This window comes from Poecilia reticulata, linkage group LG4 (genome assembly GCF_000633615.1).
Source record: "Poecilia reticulata strain Guanapo linkage group LG4, Guppy_female_1.0+MT, whole genome shotgun sequence".
NCBI classification, from domain to species: Eukaryota; Metazoa; Chordata; class Actinopteri; order Cyprinodontiformes; family Poeciliidae; genus Poecilia; species Poecilia reticulata.
In genome coordinates, this window is record NC_024334.1 from 17,081,116 (window position 1) to 17,105,251 (window position 24,136).

The 24,136-nt window shown below is 41.9% G+C and overlaps 1 protein-coding gene across 7 annotated transcripts in view; it reads left to right on the forward strand.

Moving 5' to 3' along the window:
• lpp (LIM domain containing preferred translocation partner in lipoma) overlaps positions 1 to 24,136 on the forward strand; it is a 187,048-nt gene that overhangs the window by 140,119 nt on the left and 22,793 nt on the right. For all 7 annotated transcript variants that reach the window (XM_008407672.2, XM_008407670.2, XM_008407668.2 and 4 more), the window contains one exon: positions 17,671 to 17,840. In XM_008407672.2, coding sequence (XP_008405894.1) covers positions 17,671 to 17,840 — 170 coding nt within the window. The remainder of the gene's footprint in view (positions 1 to 17,670; positions 17,841 to 24,136) is intronic.

Genomic DNA, 24,136 nt, shown 5'->3' on the forward strand with positions numbered 1-24,136 from the left:
AGTGAGCCTGTGAGCCGTGAGCATGTGGGCCAGTGGGTTATCAGAATCACAGGATGGTTTTCCAGATAAGGCCCAATAGTTTAGCTTGGCATCACCGGGAGCCATTTTTAGAAAGTGTCTCTGTAACCAGGAAAATGTCTTCATTGAAAAAACACAGTCTTATCAAGTATTTGTGGTCTAGTTTCTAGTGCACACATGTTGGTACACTTGAAAACAGACAAAACTAACTTACAAGTAACTTTTCAAGAAGAAATTTGAGCTTTTAAATCAATAATTCCTTAAGATTGATGAAAAAGTGCCAATTCCACTGGCAGATTATTTCACTTATGACATCGTGAAAATATCTTATTATAAATCTAACAATTATACTGCTCCAGTACGAGATGGATTCTGTGTCAGTGTCCCAGAAAAAAAAAAAAAAAAAAAAAAAAAAGACCTTGTGAAGATACTGGCTGAAGCTGGAAACAGAGTCATCATCCAAAGTTAAACTGTCCTGAAAGGCCGCTCAGGGAGGAAGAAGCCATCACTCCCAAAGAAGCATAAGAAGACAGATTACCTTTACCAAATGCACATTGAGACAAAGACCTTCATTTTTGGAGACCTGTCCCGTGGTCTACTGAAACTAAAGTGGAACTGCTTGGTCATAATGACCCAGCAGTTTTCTGGAGGAAAAACTGTGATGCTTGTACCTAACTGTACCTAACTGTAGCAGCATCATTTTGTGGGACTGTTTTGCTGCAGGAGGAACTGTTGCACTTTATAAAATAGTTCAGCAGTCATGAGGATGGAACATCATGTAGAAATATTGAAGCATCGTCTGAAGACATCAACCAGGAAGTAGAAGCTCAGGCCCAGATCGGTCTTCCAAATGGACAGTAACCCTCAGCATACTGTCCAAGAGGCTGCGAAGTGACTTAAGGACAAAGTCAATGTTTTGGGTTTGTCATCACAAATCCCCACTCTGTTTTATGGAGAAGTTGTGGGTGGATCTGAAAATGTGTGTGTGAGTGTGTGAGTGAAGCAGTCACCAGTTCTGTCAGGACTTTTCTGGAAGGAAACCCAAAAGGTTTGACTCCATTTATTCAGTTCAAAGACGACACTACCAAACACAGAGGACACGAACGTGAACTTCTGATTCTGAAGACATTCATAAATCAATCTCTGACATATTCATTCTCTCACTATTGTCATATTTAGCAAGTAGAACCAATTTTGTTCTAATTGACCTAAAAAAAAGAAGTTTGGTCTGATTTGACTTCAGGCAGTGAGAAAAAAAAATTAATCATCTTATTCAGTGTATGTAAACTTCTGGCTTCAACTGTAGACTCTGTAAACTCTGTAAAGACAGCTTTTATCAATTATTTCACAGACATTAGATGTAATCAGTGACAAAAAAAAAAATCTAAATTTTCAGCAAATTCCAAGGCTTACTTCGTATTTTCCTTTAGAATATTTTTCTTTTTTTCTCTCCTCTTGGCTGAATCACTGAATATTTAATTCTCCCCCCCTTCCACCCTCACCCCGTCTGAAAATATAGAACTGTCAGGATTAAACAAGATGCCAGTTTTAATGCTATTCTGCAAAATAGGATTCAGGAGGCAAGGATTCTGTGCGTTTATACATCATCTCTGTTTTTCCGCCCTCTGCACTCTGAGCTGCCAGAGAGCGCCAGCCCTGCGCTGCTCCCTCTTGCTTTAGCCTTTAATCCCCTTTGCCCTGGAATTAGTTCCCATGCCCATTAGATAGCTCATTCAGTCAGGTTCTGCAGAAGGCTTTATATCGCCTCATAATCACACGGCGCACACCGCTGTAGTGTGTGTAGGTGTATTATAGCAACAGGGACGTGTATTTAACCGGTATTAAGAGAGATTCGGCTCCACGTCGCGGAGCGCGCACGCATGTAAAGACCTTAATTGGTTCACATTAGACATTGGGTCAAATGGATCTCCTGGCTGAAACGAGATGCGGGCTCGGTCTGGAGCGACAGGTGGGATGAGGGCGGCTATTAGTCCCTGTGATCAGAAAAGACGTGCGAAAAGAAAAAAGTTTTCGGTTTGCCGACAAGCCATGTAGGAGACGCAGCAGACACAAAAATTGGGAACACTTTATATGAAGGCGTGTGCATAAGACTGACATAACATGAGTCATGAACATGAAGGAGTCTGCATGAATGCTTATGACTGTTGTCATGAAGTGTCATTTGGTAAATGATGGCATTTTTAATGCAAGTTTTAATGCAACTTTGGATTAAAATGTCATTGCTTGCCAAATAATGCAAAGTTGACACTTGCAATGCAACGGCTAATGCAACTTTGCATTAAAAGTGTTATTATTTTGTAAATGACACTTCATGGCAACAGTCATAATATTTTCATGAAGACTCCTTCATATTCATAATAAATGTTTTGTCATGTGTATGACTGTGTCACGTCAGCCTTATGCACAACCGTTTAAATAGTTACCCAGAATTTTTACTTCTTTTCCTTTATGCAAAACTTCCTGTTGGGGAAAATAAAGCAACCACACATGACCCTGAGGTACACCGTCGGCACTATGAAGCATGGTGGAAGAAACGCGTGGCACAAAAAGCAATTAATCAATTCATGAATTAAAATGAGAGCCATAATTTCCATTCTGATAATTACATTTTTTTGACAAGCAATTTACTTAAAAACTCCAAATTATGATTTCTTTTTTTGGTGGTTTTTCTTTTCTTTTCTCGTTTTTGGTTGTTGAATTTTATTTTTAGATATTTAAAATGTCTTCCAGTCAAAGTGTGGAGTTTTCTGTTTGTTGGATGGACTTGCATTATTATGCCAGTATTTTTATATTATTTGAAAATGGTATCAAAACAACAATTTTTATAGATTATTGCAATAATTTCTGGGGCAGTTTATCATCTTGAGAAATGTATTGCGACATTGGCCGCCTTGTTTCATTGTTCTACTTACATAATGACAAATAAAAATCTTATGGATTACACATATGATGCCCTTATGGAAAATTGAAAAGAAGAAATTCATTGAGTGCATGTATCGTTTATGAACAACTCTAAAGATCTGAGGCCTGTACAAAGTTCCATCAGCTCTTTGTAATTTATATTTGTAATTTAGTAATTTATTTCAGACAAACCTTTCACCGGCAATGTAGAACAAACACAAAGTACATAATAAATTTCTTGAAGACACATCACATCGGTGATTATGAGTCTGAAAAGGAGTATGAAGAAGTATAACTTATATAATCAGACCCCTTTTCCAGCTGTAATTTATCACATTATTTTCAGTTTCCAGTATCCTTCCTGACAAAATGAAATAATAATTGTAGTAATATTTCCTCAGCCAAATGAAAGTACTGCATACACACACATACACATTTGTACACATACATATATACATATTCACATATACATACACCTATACACATATACATACACCCACCCATCTGCTTATATACAAAATACACAACTATTTACATACCTTTATACATTTACCCACACCTGCACAGACCTGCACCCACTTGATGAAATCATACTTAGAGTTTTAATTCCCAGCCAGGATTATCCCCCCTTGTTCTTCCTTATACCTTTGAATAATAGCTATTTTGAGACCTTTCTTAAAATATCTCATGCTTGGACTTTGCTTCAACTCTTTAGAGAGTTTATTCCAGATCTTCACACCAACACCAGAAATGCACATTATTTTCATTGTTGTTCGAGCCTTCAAAGTTCTGAAATTGAGGTTTTCTCTATAGTCATATCCCCCCACTCTATCAGAAAATAATTTTTGAATATTTTCTGGTAATATTTTATTTCTGACTTTAAACATAATCTGTGCAGTTTGAAACTCTACCAAGTCAGTGAGTTTCAGTATATAAGAATCTATGAATAGATTGTGGGTATGACAATAAAAATCARCGTTATGAACTAAACGGATGGCTYTTTTCTGTAGTGTGCATAATGATTGAAGTGATGTTCTGTAAGTGTTGCCCCAAATTTCCACACAGTAACATAGATATGGTAAGRTAAGTGAACAGTACATAATATATAGGGCAGAGKAGTTGAAATATTTTCTGGCATTAGAAAGAACTGCAATACTTCTTACAATTTTAGATTGGACATATTTTATGTGAGGTTTCCAACAGATCTTATTTTGAATCATTACTCCCAAAAACCGAATTTCAGTCACTCTCTCCACAGTGATATTATCAATTTTTATTTGTAAATCACTCTGCTCTTTACACTTAAATAGATGCATGTTCATGTATTTGAACGGCCTAGTCCAAAGGTCTGCAACCTGTGGCTCAGAAATGCAAGTAGCTCCTTGGATCTTCCACAACAGCTCAGCTAATATTTTTAAATACAACTTTATTAGAAATAATACATGCAAGTTTTAACAGTTTTTTACGAAATATTGAATTTTCACGTCGACACTAAAAGTACCAGTAACATTTATTTCATCTGCTTTTTTCGAGTTAGTTTGAAAATTAGCTTCCTTTTTCACATAATTCTCCACCCTATGCAAAGAAAATGTATTCTTTTCCTTTTTCAGCAAATGTTAATGTTTACCTTATTCTAAAACCTAAAAAATAAAAAATGTAACTTCTTTAATAAAGTTTATTTTAGCAGATATTTTATCAGAAATTCTAAGCTCTTTTTTCAAAAGGTGATGTAGCATTTGCTGCTCTAAGTGAGCCTTACTAAGCCGGACCGAGGACGAAAAATGGCTCCTTTGAGTCAAAGGTTGCAGACCCCCTGGCCTAGTCAAAGTCGAGATTTAAATCCAACTGACAATCTGTGGCAAGCTTGAAATAAGAACAGGCAAAAATCATTTCAGTCTCTAGTTGTGCTTTTGTGTGATTGCTTCATTGTTATTACTAAGTAATTGCAACAGAAAGCGTTTCTATAAAGTCCTGATGCAGGGGGAATAAAATAAAAGGTGCACAGATAAATTGGCCCCAATTTCCTGAATTTTGGGAGATCGGCAATCGGCCGATACACATGTGAAGCCGATCCTCATCCACCGTTCTCATCTACCTCGGCAAAGGTCTATACAGTGGGAAATGGCTAAAGAGCAAACATAGAAGTTTGAGAAACGGGTCACAAGTGACGCGAGGTAGCCGGAGCAAGTTTGAGAAACGGGTCACAAGTGACGCGAGGTAGCCGGAGCAAGTTTGAGAAACGGGTCACAAGTGACGCGAGGTAGCCGGAGCAAGTTAGCGACTGCGTGTTCACTTCCAGCTGACAGAGGCTGACTGTCGCCTGAGCAGAGGAGCGGAGAGGGAAGGGGGCATGGAGGGGGTCACGTTGTGGTTAGACAAGGCAACAGCTGAGTGAGCTGAGAGACGGGAAGAGAGGAGGGCAAAAAGCCTACGACTGAGGTGACTGCTGGGACTCATTAGCAGAGAGTTCAAGCGCAGAGGCACGCTGCTCTGCGTCTCCTCCCCCGCTGAATAATGTACACAGAGTCACCCCCGTTATGGAAAAATGAGCTCCGGTCCGGCCCGGCTCCTACTGTACGTCCAGGGCTGTGGGGAGGAATGCGAGTCCCAGAGCAGGAGACTCTTTTTTTTGTAATTACAAAGAACCAAGTGGCACGCAAGCCGCGGCTCTTTCTGCCGCGTGTAGCTGTTGACACCCTGAGGCTAGTAATTAGTGAGATTAATCAAAGCGGTGGCTGCGATCTCTCAATGCGCTACCGGACCGGATCGCCGTCTCCGTTCTGGAGCGGCCTTATCCCCGTCACTGAGTGTCTTTGATGAACTCCGATCCGGAGCGGCCGTTTCGCGGGTTCCCATCGGTCCAGAGGGGGTTAATTCAACCGAATTAGCGTTATGCTCCGGGCTCTGCGATGTCACCAGGAAACTTTTCATCAGATTCGTCCGAGCTTCCCTAGTTCCACAGGACGTGGTTCTGCGGCGCCGTCCGGCAATTACACCGGACAAGTCTTTGAAGAGTTCTCCTTTTTAAAAAAGAGAGTGCAGAAATCTGTCGTTCTCCTAAAGTCTGGTAGAGCTGTGAGAAGCAGGAAGTGGAGGAGTGGTGGTGGTGGTGGGGGAGTTGGGATAAAAGATGGTGCACTATAGGAGAACGTCTTTTCTTGTGAGAAACCCGGTTTGCAAGCCAGAAAATTCCCCCTCTACCCTTTCCCGTCCCCCAATGATTGAAGCTTCTTTGAAAAGCAACTGATTAGTCCTGATTTAGAGTTCCAGATTAGATTTGAGTAATCTGAAAGAGCCTTTTCTCCAAATGTCATCATCCGTCATATTTAATCCACTTAGGTTGCGCGTAGGTGTACTGTGTTTGTGGAAATCTAATAAGACACAGCTACTCAGATGCCTTGGCATTCGTGCATCGGAGGGAACTTACAATAGTTTGTCGTCGCTACGTTTCTGTCAACCAAAAACCGGGACGTAAAGCTGAATAATTGAACGGATCAGATGCTCTGCATTATTCACAATTAGTGATGATGATACTTATGCAGTCTTCTGCTGCAGAATATCACTACTTCTTCTTTTACACCCATGTAACGTTTTGGGAATTCCTGCATGTGATTCCCTGATTCCTGGGTGTTATACTGTATAGAAGAGAATTAACATAAGTGTGAAATTTTTTTATACCCAATCAATATTTATACAGAGGCAGATTTTCCAGTGGGATTTTTTTTTTTCCGTCGAGCCGTCGGAGTAAGTATTACTGTCAGGTTGTGGAGAGAGGAAGTCATTAGAAATTAGTGGAAAGATCCGCATCGTGGACTCGGAACTGTCGGGAAAGAGCCCTGTTCTTCATGTTTCCTTTGGTTTTTTTTTGTCTTTTTTTGATAAGAGTGAGAAAAGGGAAAAGAAAAAGCAGCCCTTCCTCACGTCAGCTGGAGGAGGCCTCATAATTTATTAGACGCCCGGCATGAAAAGTTCATGAGGAATCTTGGAAGAGACACGATTGGCGGCGGAGACTCCGGTAACACCACGGGCCAGAGGAGTCGGAACGTATCCGCGCCGAGGTAACTGGGTCACAGAAAGTTGAGTTTCCCGCTCTCCCCGGTTCTCCTGAACACAACAGAAACATCACGACTTAATGTATTAATAGACCCTCCGGTTTAGACAGCTTTGCGCGGCGTCGACGGCGCTCCGGTGGAGCTCATTTGCATTTTACTGAGGTCGCCCTCAGCAGTCTCTCGGGAGTTTGCTCTTAGATGTGCCTCTACATGTCATAACGAGTGGGATGTGTGTCAGAGTGAAAACCTTTGTCACCCCCTTTCAAACCCCCCACACTCCCTTTTCACCCAATCATCTTCCCTGACATGTTCTCACTCCCGACTTCCGAAGCGCCTTTGGCCAACCTTCTTCAACGTCAAGGTGTGCCTCCGACGCGCCAACCATCCTGCTAGTCGGTGCTCATTTCACTCTCCCCACTTTTGTTTTTGTCAGAATCTCTTTTTTTTTTTTTTGTTTAACACTTTTTGTGTGTCTAATAGTTTTTACCGCTTACTGCTTTCCTGAATACCTTCACCTCGGTTATTCTTCGTTTTTTTTCACCTCGCCTTGGATTCAAAATGTCTCCTAAAATGTAATCCAGCATTTTTTGCTTTCCAAGGACCCTGAAACCTTTTTTTTTTTCTTCTTGCATTTTAAAAGTGAAATAAACATACCAGCTCTGACGGAACAGCTTCAGTATTTAACCTTGGTTGCTATAAACTCGTCTGCAGTGGGTTTTACGACACCCGTTAGAAACATGATGGTGTAGCCCAGGTTTCTAGCTCTGGCTGTAAGGTTTGCTCGTTTGTGGCAAAAATATGCAAGACATGAGACATAACATGGAAATCAAAAGAATTACTAAAAACAGATCATACAAGGCAGTCGTGGGGTCAAACAGCTGGTTGTTGCATCCCTTTTTCAACTATAAAAATCACATCATTTTCCACCCAGGACAGGTTGTGAGTTTATTTCTTAGCTTAATTACCCAGACCAATTAACCTAGCAGTCATGTTAATGGACTGTGTGTGGAGGAAGTTGGAGTACCTGGAGAAAACCCACTTATAGAGAATATTTAAACCCCAGGCAAGCTGGGATTCAAATCCAAAACCTTCCTATTGCAATGCGACAATGCGGCCTCCACTCTGTAGCCCTACATGCTCTATATTATATATAATACTATATTATCTTGGCATACCAGATATAAAGCAGATGATTTATAAAGGTATTAAAATAAAGTTCTAGTATAGTTGTGCTAATCTGTCATTGCTAATTGCATTGACATGCACAGGTTGGAAGAGTGAGAGGAGACAGTTTAGTGTGTTTAAAATCCAACAGTATATATAATGTAATGGTGAAAATAAATTTAACTCAAGGTCAGCCACATATGTTCAGAATGGTTATTAAAATCCTAATTAAACTTCAAGTACAGAAAATCAGTGTCAAAAGAAACTTTGAATTTCTTTTTCTTTAGCACATCTGTACAGCTGCATGGACCTTACAAAGCTTAGTGAGGTTACAAACTACTTTCAAATTTTATTTCACAAATAAAGATTTGGGACTGGTAGCGTCTGTATTAAAGTGGCCATGTTATGCCTTTTCCAGGTATATAGTGCCATTTTATAGCACAAGCAAGTAACTGTGTTACTTTTAGCTGTTATAAAAATGCTACACATATCAAGTATGACTTAAAAGAAATTTTACTTTGTAATTTAACGCCCTGATATTAGGCCTCTGTTTCTTTAAAAACTCCTGCTCTTTCTGAAACTCCGCCTTCACAACATCTCTCCTCTATTAACCCTTTAACAACATTTTTTTACCAGCGTTTCACTGAGAAGCAGCTCATATAATGAGCTCAACAGATGTCCAGTTCCACCAAGTGTTGGCGAATTTCTGCTGGCTAGTCTGAAGGAGCTGAGTGGGGGATTCTGTAAAGCTTGTAAACTGCAGCTCCAAGGAAGAGCTTCGTCTTGAAGGCGGGGCTAGGTCCACCCAGGCGTTTTACACAGCTGAATGGTTGCCACGGTAGATAAAAGGGATTTTTCACACATGCATACCTGGATTGACAAAACTCCAGGTATGTTTTTAATGAGGGAATATCATTATGAAATGACATAAAGCTCAAAAAAGTTGATTTAGTGGGGTGTCTTTCAGAAGTCACCTGTGCGTCATCTAATCTCACTCTAACAGTAGGAGTCAGCTGGTGCGGAGCGTGGCTGTGGTTCAGAAGCGTCAGATGATGTCTCAGCATCTTCCTTTGTCTCTGTGTCTCGTTAGTGAAGCGCTCCGGATGTTAGCCCAGCTCACACCAGGCCACTAGCCATCCCGCTGCTTATTCCGACATCAGGTTGGCTGAAATCTGGGAAGAGTTCCCACATAGCGAACGCTGCAAATCAGGCTCAGGTCGTCTGTATGCACATTACAGTCAGTAATTACTATGACATGCCGTATTAAACCCCATGTGGAGGCTACCAGGGGACCACGACTGGAGGTTTCTACCTTTTTTTTAAAAATGGAATGAAACATCCAGCAGTGGCTGTGAGACAGAAGGATAATGCTGCTAGAAGGAGGTCACGGACCACCCAGGGGGGAGGAGGCGAGCAACACGGCAGTCTGGTGACATGGCAACTTGTCTTAAGCCCCAGCATCACTATACCACCTACAGTGGATTATAATGTACGACAGCAAAGGGCTAAATTATCCAACACAATACCCGAGGATGATCCATTATAGCTGCCTTTTTACAGAAAAAACCCTTGCATCCCTGTCAGTGTGAAGCAACGGATTTGACTTCTAAGAGCCTTTTTTTTTTTCTCATGGAAATAACATGAAATGCTTTCAGTCTTAATCTACAAATTTACCAGATTGAAGGAAATTCTGCAAAACCCAGCAAGCTTTTGTTTGCTGTTTTAAACTGCCTACAATTGGGTCCTTTTATGAATGGGAAGAGAGCCGCTTTTCTGCTGTGTCATCGTTTCTCTCGGTATTGTTCATGTAGTGTGTTTTTTTTTGTTGCCCCCCCAGTACTTAATCGTTATTTTTTAGCTTTCTGCTCAAAATTTGTAGCAGTTTGAGACTTTTTTTTCCCCCATCGGCTGACCTCTCCTTACTGCTTTCTAGTCTCTCAGCTGCCAGCCAGCGTGGGGTTTCTTTTCTCAGCTCTTTTTTGGCAACGGTTCAAATAAGGTGATCGCCCTTCCCCTCCTCCCCCGCCTCTCCTCCTCTCCTCTCCTCTCCCCTCGCTCTCCCGCCAGGCTCGACGCTCTGCCTCCATCAGACAGCTCCAGTGAGGCTTGCAAGATCAGCTGGCGTGCGAGTCCAGCTGAGGCTCGCGGGCGCTCACGTTGCTAGATTTCACTTGCGAGTGAACATTTGACCGCGGACAAAGAGTCGGCGCGCCGGAGCCCGTACTGGTGCGCGCCGATAAGCGGTGGCGCGAACACGGAGACAAACATGCTTACCTGTCCTCGCTCCCTGGCACTCCTTCATGTCGTCCCTGACAACCTGCTCCCAAAACATGTAATCTACACGCCTCCTCCCTTGCCCCTTCTTCGCTGCCGGCTGTTGGCCCTGACGGGCCGAGCCGTAATGCTTCGTGGCACCGCCTGGCCTCTCCTCCGTCCTCTCCGCCGTCGCCCCAGCACTTCTGCAGACCGTTCTTTTTTTTTTTTTTTTTTGCTGACGCTGAGAATGAGATTCCAGGGCCAGGGTTGGGGACGGAAGCGTTCGGAGATTGAAACGCAAGCGATGACAGCTATTTCTCTTGTCGTTTCGTGCCAACTGCAGGACCGTGGCGTTGTCAGGCCGAAGCGACGGCCAAGATTAACCCCAGAGGGGGAGGAGATGAAAACGCACAAATTGTGGCCTCTGGCTCATCAGCGGCTGGTGGTCTGACTTCTTTTCATTTGTTTTATTTCCGTCAAACACTCGGCGGCCCACTGCTTAGGTTAAGAACTTCTTCGTCCTTTTGTTGAACCCTGTTTTAGTTGCCGAGGTCTTAGAATCGTGAACTGAAACTGTCCAGAATACAGTATCTTGTAGAGTTAATTCCTAGAAGTTTTTCAACTGGAATGTATTTAATTAGGTTTTTATGTGATAGTTCAACAGTAGTAGTTTGTATCTGTAAAGCTATGCGCTACTTTTTGACCTTTCTTCGTACAGCAGCTCAGGCTGAATGATGAGTGTTTGTGAACGGAACATTTCAAGTCAGATTCTCAGGACTTTGGACTTTAGAATGAATAAATAACAATATATATCGCTATAAAGACGTGTGCATAACATTGACAAGATATTCTCATAAACATGACATAATACCTGTTAAGAACATGGAGCGTCATGAATGTTTGACTGTTGTCATCCATTAAAAGTGCCAACTTTGCATTAAAAGTGTAATTATTTATCAGTTGACACTTCATGACAACATTCACAAAGACGCCTTCATGTTCAAAACAGGTGTTATGTCATGTTTATGACAGTGTCTCTTCAGTCTTCTTCAGTCTTAATTTAACATCCTGTTAAATAAAGAGTTACCCAGATCACAAACTAACTTTTGTATTTTTAATTTAATGAATTTCATGACCAACCAGTAGTTTAAATTTGCCAGTTTTGTTCTAAGTATTTTCTGTATCTTCTGCACGGCTTGTAGCAGAACATGGCTTCCTTCAGGGTGGCGGAGTGAGTACCGGCTGCTTCTCCAGCCTGTCTGTTCAGAAGAACAGCCTGGTATTCAATAGATCTGCTCTTGTCACTTAGTCGTCCGTAATGTGACTAAATGTGGAAAAAGTTGAAGGCGCTCTAAATTACGCGCATTTCTGTTTGGTGTGTTTGTTTGATTCTTTGTTTGCAGTGATGTAAAGATTTAAAAATGTTGTTTCTTTTTCCTCCCCTACCAACTCATCTATCAGATGTTTTAATCCAAGCATAGAAGTTCAGATGAAATCCCAAAATGGATGTGGAGCTTCTGTTATTAGTTTAGGATAGCAGGTGCAGTCGCTAGCGTTGCCTTCAGGGGGTTTGCAAGGGTTGCACCAGCAGAATTTGTATCCTTTGGTTACGTTGTGTGAAAAGTTTGGTCTCCCACAAAAAAAAAAGGAAAAAAAAAGTTCCTTGCGATCCCTCTTTACATGCACGATCTTTGATTTCTGACTATGTAAGATCAAATTGAGCTGCAAGTGTGCTCCCTCTCCGCCTTTCATGCCGCTTCAATCTCACGGCATGAAAAAACAAAGAAGGCAAAGACTGAGGGAAATCTGAAGCGTTCTGCCACTCAACATCCCCCAATCCCAAACAACGGCGTCTCACTGCCACTACAAATACATTAGAAATCAATTATTTATGGAACGGAGTCAGGGCCGCTTTAATCTTTTCCTTTTATCCAATTAAATTGTCTAACCATTCTAAGCCTCTGTAGCTCACAGGGAATGTGCTTCTTTAAAAAAAAAAAAAAAAAAGAGGAGAAAAGAAGAAAAGATTCTTCTCTTCAGTCCTCCTTTTGACTTTCGATGTAACAGAGAAGAGACACTTCTGAGGGTTGAAGAATGAAAGCAAAGAAAGTGAGTAAAGTGTAAATGAACTCCCCCCCCCCCGTTCCTCATCCCACCCGTCGCCATCGCGTTGGTTCTACAGGAAATATTTGAAGTTTTCATATGAAGACTCTGGTTCCACTCCCCGCGCGAAAAAAAAAAGGGGGACTCAGGGGGAGCGCCGGGGCTTTTTCATGATTCCTTTATGCCCGGCTGAAATAGTTCGAAAGTATTTGGGATGAACTCCACGGGGGTAAATACGGGGAGTTGCTTCACTCGCTGTCCTGTATTATTCAACGAGTCAATTGAAGTCGTGTCTCCAAATTGAAAAAGCTTATTTCCAACACAGCCGTATGAAATAATTGATGTGAGGAATGGTGAAAAAAAAAGAAAAAAGAAGAAGAAGCGCTCCTCCCTGTTATCAGACAGCAAGGCTTTTAGAAACAACACAGAGATTCTGAAACCATTTACGCTTTGTGGGGGGGAAACGTCGCGGCCCACTGGCGGGCGACTTTATGGGAGCGGCGGCGCATTTGTTGGGAGTTATGTTAAAGAAATAAAAAGTCAGGTTTTTCTCTTCTGTTTTTTTTTTTTGTTGTTTAATGCAGTTTTATAATCTGCGGTTCCATCTACTGTTTTCCTCTTTTACTTAACAGGACAAATATGTTAAGAGAACAGTTCCAACCTTCAGCAACACTTGTCACGTTACTGAAGAAGTTCAGTGATTCGTTGTCATTTCTTCACCAATGAGAACTAAAAAGATATAAATCTGTTAAAAACATATGAGCCCAGATCTGACCGTTCTTAGTATTTTAGCTTTTAAGCAAGAGATGATCAAATCAAGCCAGACTAATTCATAAGAAATGATTAGAATTATTAAATAAGCTATTTAGTTTAACCCCAAATTTGAATGAAATGGGATCAGTGCTAAAGAGCAAACTATTACTATATATTTTTGTTCTAGTTTCTATTGCAAACATCTTAGTTGCTTCAGTAAGACAGAACTGATTTACAAGTTACTTCTCGGCAAGATAACAAAGCTTGTTTTAAGTTAATAATTGCTTCATATGGATGAAAAAGTACTGGTTTTGTTGGCAGATTATTTCACTTAGAAAAAAGATGTTTATAGATAATTATACTAGTATGTTTTTGTCAATATTAAGGAATTATTAACCTAAAAAAGCTTGCTGAAAAGTTAGTAACTGAAACTGTTGACTTTAACATTAAATACACCTTTCTCAACAGGTGAGAGCGCACTTTTTCCGTCCATAATCAGATAATCAGACATTTAAGCGACTTGAAACCATTCCTCCCTCCCTGGCACCTCCAGACCCGGGCCCCCATCCGGCCCGGTTCAGGGAGAGGGGGGCGGGGGGGGGATTGCTCCATTTATACCCCTTCTGTAGTGATAAATAAAAAATTTTCCCCCAAATTCAAGACGGGGACTAGACTCTAGTTGGGTCACCCCGTCTTGAATTTGGGGGAAAAAAATCATATTTTATTTATCACTACAGAAGGGTTCAGTGAATGCGCACATATGAAACTGGTGGGTTCGGTACCTCAAAAAAGGTTAAGAACCACTGCTTTAGAGTCACCTGCTGACATTGTGATGTAGAGCTGTGTATCATCTGCGTAGCTACGGTAACTAATCTTATTTCCTGTTATAACCTGAGCCAGCAGTCAAAGATCCCTCTGTGTGCTACAAACCATGTGAAAGATATAAGCACTGAACTTTTCTATTGCCAGGAAGGGAGATGTAGAAAGTATCAACAGGGTTGCCAGTAAATTATACCACTTATGTCTTAAAGTGTGTTTTTTCCCCCTCCTCTTCGTATAATAAATGTACAAATTGCCGAATAAATAACATTTTGTCTGAAGACTTCCCTACACATCTTAACCAGGTTTGCTAACGAGTTTCTCCACATCTATAAGTTTGGATTTCAGAGCCGCAATAACATTGTCCTCCAAACAACAGAAGGAGCTTAATGTTTGTTAAGGAGAGCAGAGATCAGTAGGCTGAAGGCCGGCCTCAGATCTGCTCCTGCTGCTGTGTGGGTGAACGCAGCGCGCCGCACAACACACGTCTCTGACTTCAGATCTCGTCTACATGTGTGGCGTTGCCTGGCGAAAAGATTTGTATTTTTTCTTCCCCTTCCCTCGCTGTGATGTTAGGATATGTGTGAATACGTGCGGCAAAAAAAACCGCGTACGTTTCACCCACAGCCGCGCGCCGGTATCTCCTCGGGCCCCTCGCGATCACAGACCGCCAAAAGGAAAAGGATTTCCGAGAGGTTTCCTGCTCGTTATTTAAAGTGGGAGCCCTGTGGGATATGTTTGGCATTCTCATCCACTCACTGAAGATGGCCTGTGATCCGAAGCCACTAACAGGCTCGTCTCTCTCTCTCTCTCTCTCTCTCTCTCTCTCTCTCTCTCTCTCTCTCTCTCTCTCTCTCTCTCTCTCTCTCTCTCCTTTTCACTTTCCCTCTGGCTCTCTGAAGTGATTACCCTGCTTGTGATTCCACTGACACCCACATGTCCCCCGGAGACGTGCCTTCACTAGTTTGTTTAATCTGCCTCCCCGTACAGTAGGTAACGCAGCCGTAATTGAGGTGTGGATAGAGCTGCGGGAGCAGATGAAAACCGATTGCAGGCTTTATGAAAACTTGTCGGCGCGTCGGCTTCGCCGGGGATGACAGCCGTTCCGAGATTAACGCGCAAAAATGCGGGGCTGTGATAAGAATTTCGAGAAGTTAAACGTCGGGCCTTTGTTTTGCAATTTCCCCCTCTTTTCTTTCCCTCGCCCCTCCGCCCCCGTCGGCGAACGATGAGCCTCGTTAACAGTCAGAGTTACAGATGTTCAGTATTCCAGTAATGCCTTCCTGTGAAGCTGCGGTTCCGCTCGTCCTTTTTGCAGATGCTTTTCTCCGTTTGCGGAGCGGCCCCCGTGATAAGATAATGACTTCTCTGAGATTAGCGCACTATTAGCGAGCCCGCGCAGTCGAGCAGATGTTTGATCTCCGCAGCACGCGACGGAGCCCAGAGTTGCGCTGATACCTGAGACGGATCCCGCTTTCCACTCCGTTTGAATTCCTGATATGAAAAACCGCGAGTGGAACTGTGGAGAAGAAGGGGGGGGAAAAAAAGAAAAGCAAGCATCAGATACTCTATCTGCCCCCGGTTAGCGTCTCGCCTGTGTCTGTAACGCGCCTGAACCGCTCCGTTCAGAACAGACGGAGCGTCAATCATCGGTCCAAATCAGCTTTGAGATGAAGCGGAATGCAGAGGGGAGAGAAGAAAAAAAAAACAAAAAAACGATCCATTGAACTGAACTTGAATTAATTAAATATTACTGTATCATGCTTCCTCTGCTGCGAGATTGCATCTGTCCTCAGATGTGTAAAAAAAACATAAAACATTCTCAGATATCTTTTCAAACCCCATTATTTGGAGATACCAGTAATTAAATTGACAGTGTCATTAATTGGGTTGAAGATAACTTGCATTGAGTCGAGGACATCTTAAACTCAATTAAAGATATCTCCAACTCAATTAAAGATATCCAAATGCCATGTCCCGCAATATGCAATCAGGCTCTTTGTGGAGCAATAGTATCAGTTCACTTGTGCCCCTGTTACAAAGACTTCCTTGTACTTCTAAAGTTTTCTTTTTTTATCGTTTAAAGCCCGACTTTTTCAGCAGATGTCACCCGTTAGTGATGTGTACGGTCTCTTTAATGTGCCATAATTATAGTATTTAATCCTTCCTTATCCAGTCGGTTTGAAATAGAAATGAAGAGATGAGGCACTTCTGACTTTAGGGAATGGATTTAAAGGGGCAGCTTTAGTTTTTTGGGATGATGTAAAAGAATTTGAGCCGTCTTGTCATAGACGTGTTGAACGTTTTGATTGACATTTAGTACAGTGGGAGTATAAATTTGGTTTGTTAGGGGCTGGTAGGTCCTCATAGATGGATTTCACAGCATCATCAGCGTATGATGGAAGTTTTGACCACTTGTCTTGGACATTTAGAACTACTCTTTGCCTAATCATTCACCAATTTCGTCTGCCATTTTGTCCTTTGTGCCCATCATTTAGTACCTTGATCATTTTCTTGGTCTAAATCTTTACTCACCACTGGATGGAACGTTTCTCAGAGTCAGTGTAGTATGCCATTAAATATTTGGGGTAAATGAGGAGAAAGAAATCTGTGTTGCACATGGTCAGTCTGAAAAAGTTTCCTTAGTAGCGAGCTCAATGAGCTAAATGTGATTTGGCAGGCGGTAATGAAGCACATGATGCTTTAAATGTGGGTATGTCACAATTCTTTGGCAGCTACTGAATGTCTTGCCTCTTCCTGAGAACTCCCTGAAGAGCAGTCATCAAAATGTCTTCCGACCACACATGGCAAATGGGTCTATGGACAGACTGCACCACGTTGAAGGTCCTGTGGTCAGCAGGTCTCTCTCATCTTTCCCCACTTAACCATGTGTTAGATGGTCTCTGAAAGCCCACTCAGGCTAGGCCAGGTTACACAAGCTGGAGTCTGACCATCTATGGGTGAAGACCATTGGTCTTGTTCAGGACTGAATAGCAACGTGTTTTCAGAGACCTAATCCAAATAGGACAGTTTGCCAGGACTGTCATCTTCATTATCTGTTTGATCTGAAGTTTTGATCGTTACACTGAAGTTACACAATATTTAGCAAATTTGAAGAGCTTCTGGTTAGCATTTCCACTTTTTGCCACATCAATCTGTTGCAGCTGTGAAACTATTAGCTTTTACAGTCAGGCCGTGCCTGATTAGCTTTTGTTTTATTCCAGTCAATGGTTTGTAGATTCTGTAATTTGGTAAGCTAAATGTGTGTTTCTACCCAGAGGCAGCATGAAATACTTTTCCTCCAGGTTATGTCTGTACTTTTTATCAAACAACACCAATACCTCAAAATGCTTTTGCACTTCTTCTCATTTTCGCTCTTGTATCTTGGGGTCAACCCCTACTACAAAAAGCATCAGGTCAAGCATTTTCTGTCAGAACCACCAGCTAATGGAGCTAGAGTCACATTTCACTATAACATACATAACAGTGGAATCTGTCTCCTGTACTTTTCTGAAGCAGAAAACATTCAGTTGACTGTTTGGTTGACCTGTGCTCGGCCCTCCTCTCTGCCTTTGCCACCCAGGACGCTGTGCCAGCTGCGGGGAGAACGTGGTGGGCGAGGGCACCGGCTGCACCGCCATGGATCAGGTGTTCCACGTCGACTGCTTCATCTGCATGACCTGCAGCAAACCCTTGCGTGGCAAACCCTTCTACGCTGTGGACAAGAAGGCGTACTGTGAGCCCTGCTACATCGTAAGCTACATCCATTACTCTTACCTCACCGTGTCACACTCTTGATTGTTGATGTAGAGTTTTTGGCTTTTTGTCATGATCCTCTACGTGTCGCCTTGTCTGTGACACAAGGCAAGATTTTAGCAATATTGGAAAATTTGTTTTTTAGGAAGGGTGTTTTTTTCAAAATTGCCATGTTTCCGTTAAGCAAATTTATTTTCGTAATTTTAATTTGCACAGAAACTCAGCTATTGATGCCATCATGTCAACATGGGCTTCTTTCTCTGGAGAATGTTTCTGACATCTTGATGCTCTGAAGGTGATGGGGGTTGAGCCCGTCATCGATGAGGTGTTCCTAATAATAAGGCCACTGTTAGAGGACGTATGTCAAGACAGACTTCATAGAAACAATGTAGTGTTTACATTAAGCAAGGTCCCATCACAACGCCAGCCCCCATCTATTAGCCAAATTTGTTTTTTGATTGTTTTCCAGTAACTGTATCTCATTAAAACTGTTGAGTTTTTTTATTATCATGTCTTTAAAATGTTTGATGGAATTCAGGCTAATTTAGTCTGATGATGTGGAAGAAGCTCAAGAAAACTGGACCAGTTTGAGCAGCAAGAGATGTTTTGGATTTTTTTTTCTTCTCAGAATATTTAGATTTAACTTATTTTATAAGATGGAGTAAAACAAACTCCACTCCCCTCAAACCAGAGGAACGATTTATAAAAAAAAAAACACACACACAGGAAGTCCTTAAAAATGCAAGGTTTTATTCAAGAAACCTTGGCCACTAATTAAGTTGGGTTCACAGAGTAGGTTACCTTGTAACCATGGAAACCGACCCAGCGTTTCTGCCATCAGCAGGTCAGCAGACTAACATTTGGTACCTGTTTTACATAATGGGCTTCAGCAAACACACACAGCCACACTGTGCGCTTTTTATTCTGCCCTTTCCGATCTGACTTTTTCTATCCCAGGTTATGATTCCATATTTCACCTCACTTGCATTCAGAGATAGTTGAGTACAAAACTTTTACACTTTTTCACATGACTCAACAGGATAATGCGTGAGATTCTGCAATCATCATGTTGGATGTAACTCTTCAGCAATATCTTTCCTCCACTTTTTGTCTAATTTGTACGACGACTCAAAGTTTACCAGAAAAGTCGTCTGCAGGACAGGAATCCCAGAAATTAGCAGGGTTATTTTTAATTTTCGGGGGGGTTAGGGGGGGGGGGTTATTATTTTTATCACTCCACTTCAAAAATGTATGAGCAGTTTTCTTGTCAATGTGTTGCACAACAAATATAAAAGTGCTTCCTTTGTCAGGAAAGACGCATCATCCGGTAAGACCACAGGGGAATCATTTAGCAGAAGTGCCCAGCCCTCCCCAACAGCTGGAACTGAGAGGGTTTGAGTTTCTCACGCCGTACATGGCAACAAGTTGACGAGGGATTCAGCACGGCCTATTTAAGATAATTTTGTATAAGTTTAGACCTTAACTTTGCCTCCTTCCTTCTACTTTTTTAAAGCCAGTCGGAAGTGGACTGGACGATGTGCTTTGAGTCATTGTCCTCTTGCTAAACTCAAATGAGCTTACGGTCATGAACTAATGGCCTCGTTCAGAGAGCTCAAATTGTCCGGGCCCCAGACCATAATACTACCACCACCATGTTTAGCTCTTTTGCTGAAAATGTTTTGATTTTGCACCGGATGTAACAGGACTCTCTGTTACATCTCTCTCTCTCTCAACCTCCACTTTTACTTCGTCAGGATATCCTCTAAAATGATTTGAGAATAATTGAAATATTTCTTGGCAAATGTGAGATGGGTCTTCATGTTCTTCGTTGTCAGTAGTGGCTTTTCCTTGGACCTCCCTCACTGATTGTTGCCATTGTCTCCCTGATTATTGAATCATGAAAACTTGGAATTTCAGCCGCATCAAAATATATGTATTTCGTAATGGAAGCACTATTCTTGCATCATATGAGTCACATTATGAAAACACTGATATTAGTTTTCTGGCTGATCTTGCAATTCCGATTTTGAACAAAACCAAATTTTTTGACTGAAAAGTTGTTAAATAGCGTCAAAGTCGCTAAGTCGGCAGCAATAGGGAGACTGTTGGAGACTATTGCTAACTGCGCACATGCGGACGTGACCTGGTGGGTTGGTCTGTCAGTCAGTGCTCTGTCCTGGTAGAGCAAAAGGGGACCAGGGTTGCCAGATCTGATTGATTTCAGTCCAGAAACGACGTAAAACCGGCCCAACTCCAAGCTTTAGGACTCGCTGGAGTCCTAAAGCTTTAAAAATAAATTTTTCACCCTTTCTGGACCGATATACATCTTTGTTTCTCATCTGTTCTTGGATTTCTTCAGATCAAGACAGGATTTCTTTAATTTACTTCTCGTCGTCAGTCTGGCAGTAATCAGGCGAGGTGTGGATAGTGACAGAGCTTAAAGTGCTTAAAATCACAGTAAATTCAGCAGAAAGTTTTCTGCAGGTTAGTTGGTTAGGAATGAAGTGTCTTATTACAGGAGCATCTCTGAACAAACTGCTGATGTATACTAGACACTTTCAAAATTTTGAAGACTAATTGGCCAATGCGAGTTCTTGTGAAAACACAGTTGTTCAGTGTTCTGCAGAAAACGCCTTAACGTGCAGAAAAAGTCTGGACAGCGAGCCACATGACAGTCAGAGCCGAGGCAGGCCGTCTCGGAAGTCATCTCTCTTCGGGGGCACTCACTGTGATTGTGGTTGTCTCGTCTGGAGGTTCTCCAACTCCGACACATGCACTAAAGTGGAATGGGATCATTTAAGAACTTTATTTATGCATTTCATCAGCATAAATGTTCTTTTGGCACTAGATCAAAAGGGTGGAGGACATCTGAATTTCTTAATGAAAGTAATTTTTTCTTTTATTCCCATCCTGAGGGCCGTGCGCCTCGGTTACGATTAGGGAGCGAACTTGAAGCCCTGAGGCTCTGAGGAGGAGTGTTGGAGCCCACTGAGCCAAAACTTCAAACTCCAGTCAGTCCAGGAATGTCTCAGATCACATTCAGCAAGGTGGTTTGGTTGTGTTTATTTTAGATTTTCTAATTTTTGTCCCCCACAAAAAGCAGTATTCGGTTTAGTTGGTGAGCTGTTCTTAATTTGCCAAAGATGATTTCGTTTGGGGGAAAAGGATTTCTGCCAACAGGTACGTAACAGGATACAACACCGATCTGATGTCCGTGGACTTAACCGGCAACTGATTAGGTTTATATGTAGTAGTGCTTTCAATCGATGGTAACATTTAATCAGATTAATCACATTCTAACACTGTGGTTAATCACTGTGCTTAACTTTCTAAGCCTAAGAGTGTTTTCAAAAGTCTAAAAAAATTTTCTATTGTCTCAAATCAAACATCTTGGTTTTCATTTTAAAGAGGTTTTAATAGAAGTCATTTTGCTACAAACGTTAAGTTATAGTAACTGTCAATTGGCTGTACTTCAGAGGAAGGATAATTCATTGTTACTTTATGTACATACCATGTTCATTTTATCCAAACTTTCATCAGGAGTTTTTAAAGTGAAATTTGTTGCTGAACACACCTGCCTGACTCTCCTCACTCATATTTTCACTTGAAAGAAACACAAAACCAACTCGGATTTAGCAAACATTTCTCCAACCGATCCAAAATCCTCCCTTAATAAACCCCTGAACGCGTCGTCTTAAAAACTGGAAGCTCATTTCCCACTTTTGGTTTTGGTCATGTGTTCTCTTCATGTGAAATGGATTTTCTTTCCAACACGGCATTGGCACCTCATCATACAGTATTTGTTGTAGGGCGTCTTCCAGGTGGACGGAGTGCCCCTGGGGGAAACTCACCCTGAGTAGACGCCATCACTCCATTTGCCAGGAATTGCAGGAATACGCTTTTCGCACATCGATTGCCATCCAACAAAGTCTACCGCCATGTATCAAAGTAGGCGATCAACAGGGCGCTTATCTCGGCCTCCCCTTTACATACTCGGGTTGGGGGAATAATGGTGGCATTTGAAGCGGGCAAACCGTATCTCTTCCTCAGCGTGATTTGCCTCGTTCAGACCGTTTGCCTAGATGTTACTGATTCCTTTTAGTAATGTAGAGGAACTCTCCCACACCTGTTATTGTTGCGGCTCTCGCTTCCTGGTTTTTGCAAGCTGCTATCTCTCTCTCTAGCCAACCTCACACTGCTTTGGCCTTCCCTCCACGCCGGACTTATCGCCGCCTATTTGAATACGCCTTGTCGCCGATAAACTCTACAGCCGTGCAATTAATGTCCCGTTTTGCATGGAGTGATTCAGAATTGTGGTAATGCGAGAGCATCGGCACGTCATTGTTTTTTTGTTTCCTCTCTCTTTGTCTCATGAACTTTTGCCTGAGGTGTACCCCCCGTCCCTATTGCTTCCACTTGCTTGGTATATAAACATATAATAGAACTGACAGGCTGTGAGCACACACACACACACACCACCCAGCAAGGCGTCCATCACAGCAAACGACAAACGGAGCTTTCAGCTTTACTGCCACCAAGTGTTTTCCAAGAAAGCTCTCCGGTGAAGTGGCTTCCAGTTGATTCAGAGCATCGCTGGCTAAATAACGGATAAATCAGAAGGCATCTGGAAGCTCGGAAAATCGGATACCAGAGGAAGCCAGTGACAGAACAACTCACACAGGAAAATCGGGACGCTTTTTTCCAAAAATGTTAATTCTAGACAGATGAGAAAAGGCAGCATTGATGCGGTGTGCCAGTCCATTTATGATTCAATATCCTGTAACTTCAAAGTGCGATAAAGTGAAATTTCTTTGAGTATTACACTGAAATCTGTGGAAAAGGATCAGGGTCACTGAGGGGGAAAAAAGTTCAGACTTTCTGAGAATTCTAAGATTAAAGTCAGAATTTCTAAAAATTTTTCACAGAATTTTGACTTTTGATCTTAGAGGATTAATGTCAGAATTGTGAGGGAAAAAATCAGAATTGTGAAATCTTTTTTTTTTTCATGTAAAAAAAAAAAGAAGAATTCAGGCAATGGTAAAGACGAAAGGCCGTCCAATCCGGAACTGGCGAGTTGCACCCAATAAAATGGCGTTCTTACTTTACCTCCTAAACCAGAGCAGAACATCGGTGCTCTGTGTTCCTCCAGCTCTCACATCTTCATTTTAAAAGTCAAAATGTTCTCAATTAGTGGGGATTATAAGAGTTAAGGCATCTATTAAGGATGGGAAGGAAGGGTAATTTTCTTTGTGCTCTCACTTTAGGAACCGTGCCTCTAACCATGAGAGCACATTAGTTAACAGAGCTGAAAGCAGCTGGGACCCGTCATACATCTGATAGCCGTGCTGGTCTTTGAAGAGGTTCAGCAGTGGGATTCAGTGTCACCGAGGTTAATTACTTACGCAGGTTACCATGCCTACTGTTCTCCGGATCATATCTACCTCGTTACCACAGCAGCATGTTACTTAAATGCCATATTTCCACTTCCAACTTTGGGTCTACCGAGTTCTGGGTTCATTTCTTTTCAAAGTGTTCTTTAGCAACCATTTTATTTCTGACTCCGGTCATGAACGGCAACGGTTTTGGGTCCTGTGTGACTCAGAATCGCCGTTCTGCCTTCCTGTTGATTCTCATGCTCAGAAGCAGACCCTCTGGAGGGCAGCGGGTTTAGAGGTAAAGTAACAAAGCGAGCTTCATTCTTAAAGAAAAGTAATGAAAGGATGTGCCGAGACAAAGAGCTTTATCTGTTTCAGTCTCTTTTTTTTTCTTTACCAAATTTTTGAGACCACCAAGGTCACGGACTCCATAAATGTAATAAAGCTTATTATCTTTGTTATTTAAAATAAATTGCCTTTCCATCCTGCTGTTGTAAAAGACAAGCGCCTTGAACTAGTAGCCATTAGGAAGCATGATTGGCTGATGAGCTTTTAACCCCGGCAGTTTGCTTGAGTGTCTTGGAAAGTCAGAACTCTTCCGCTGTCTGTCTGTGTTCCCTCTTTAAATAGCTTATCAATTGAACTAAATCTGTTTGGTCTGTTACTTTAACTGATTTCCTTATTAAAGGAAAGAAACAATATGTGTGCATCTCCCTCAACCCCAGTAGCTCTGCCACAAGTTTCAGTGGAATTTCAAGGTAAGCGCTACAAGCGCACCAATCTGAGACTGGTGCGTTTGTGTAAAGGTTTAACCTGCAGGTACTACTTTAAGCAAGTACAGGCTTTCTTTTGAGAACTATAATTAACGTCATTCAAATTCATTTTTTGTGGCATTTCTGCTGTGAGTTTATATATATA